The sequence below is a fragment of the Triticum dicoccoides genome, unplaced genomic scaffold (genome assembly GCF_002162155.2).
Source record: "Triticum dicoccoides isolate Atlit2015 ecotype Zavitan unplaced genomic scaffold, WEW_v2.0 scaffold173809, whole genome shotgun sequence".
In the NCBI taxonomy this organism is placed as follows: domain Eukaryota; kingdom Viridiplantae; phylum Streptophyta; class Magnoliopsida; order Poales; family Poaceae; genus Triticum; species Triticum dicoccoides.
The window spans coordinates 1-953 of record NW_021222731.1 but is presented as its reverse complement, the minus strand read 5'-3'; the positions used below and the strand labels follow the sequence as shown (position 1 = coordinate 953).

General features: G+C 52.3%; 1 protein-coding gene across 1 annotated transcript; it reads left to right on the top strand.

Annotated features, from left to right (window-relative positions):
- Positions 1-8: 8 nt before the first annotated feature.
- LOC119344569 (polyphenol oxidase, chloroplastic-like) lies at positions 9-945 on the top strand (the record flags this gene model as incomplete). Its single annotated transcript, XM_037614963.1, has 3 exons — positions 9-58; positions 142-421; positions 592-945. Coding segments are annotated over 3 exons (684 nt in total), but the record flags the coding sequence as incomplete, so codon positions are not given.
- Positions 946-953: the final 8 nt, after the last annotated feature.

Sequence of the window (953 nt, the reverse complement as noted above, 5' to 3'; positions counted from 1 at the left end):
GCTACCCGAAACTGAAGATCGACATACACAGGTCCTGGCTCTTCTTCCCATGGCACAGGTAGACATCCCTGTATTTCGGTTCGCGCCAAATTAATTAACGTGCTTGTCACTCCATGCATTGATGAACGTACCTTGACATAGGTTGTACCTCTATTTCTACGAGAGGATCCTTGGTAATCTCATCGACGACGACACCTTTGCACTTCCGTTTTGGAACTGGGACGCGCCCCACGGCATGACCCTCCCGGTGATGTACACCAGTGAGTCTTCGCCACTCTATGACTCTAAGCGTAACCCCGTGCACCTGCCACCGGCCATTGTCAACCTCGACTACAACCACAAAGACTACCACTCCGGGACCGACCACAAGATCACAACAGAAGACCCGATCAATCTGAACCTCAAGCTCATGTACCGTCAGGCAAGTATATGAAACAAAAACCTACGTATTAATGAGCTATAAACATCTCTTCAAATCTGCACACTACTACTCCCTCCGTCCCATAATATAAGACATTTTTTACCAGTGGACGGAGGGAGTAGTAGTTAACCTCCTTTGTAATTAAATAACACACAAAATATGTCTGTCAGATGATTGCTGGGGCCAAGAAGACTGAGCTATTCCTGGGGACGTCATACCGCGCTGGCGAAGAACCGCGAGGCCCAGGTACCATCGAGTGCGAGCCACACAACACAGTCCACGACTGGACCGGTGAGTCGAAGGAGCCCAGCGAAGACATGGGCAACTTGTACTCCGCGGCACGCGACCCGGTCTTCTTCGCGCACCACGGCAACGTCGACCGCATGTGGAATGTCTGGCGCTGCCTTGGCCACACCGACTTCACCGACACCGACTGGCTTGACAGTAACTTTCTGTTTTACGACGAGGAGGCCCGCCTTGTCCGTGTCCACGTCCGTGACTGCCTCGACACGCTGGCCTTGCGCTACACTTA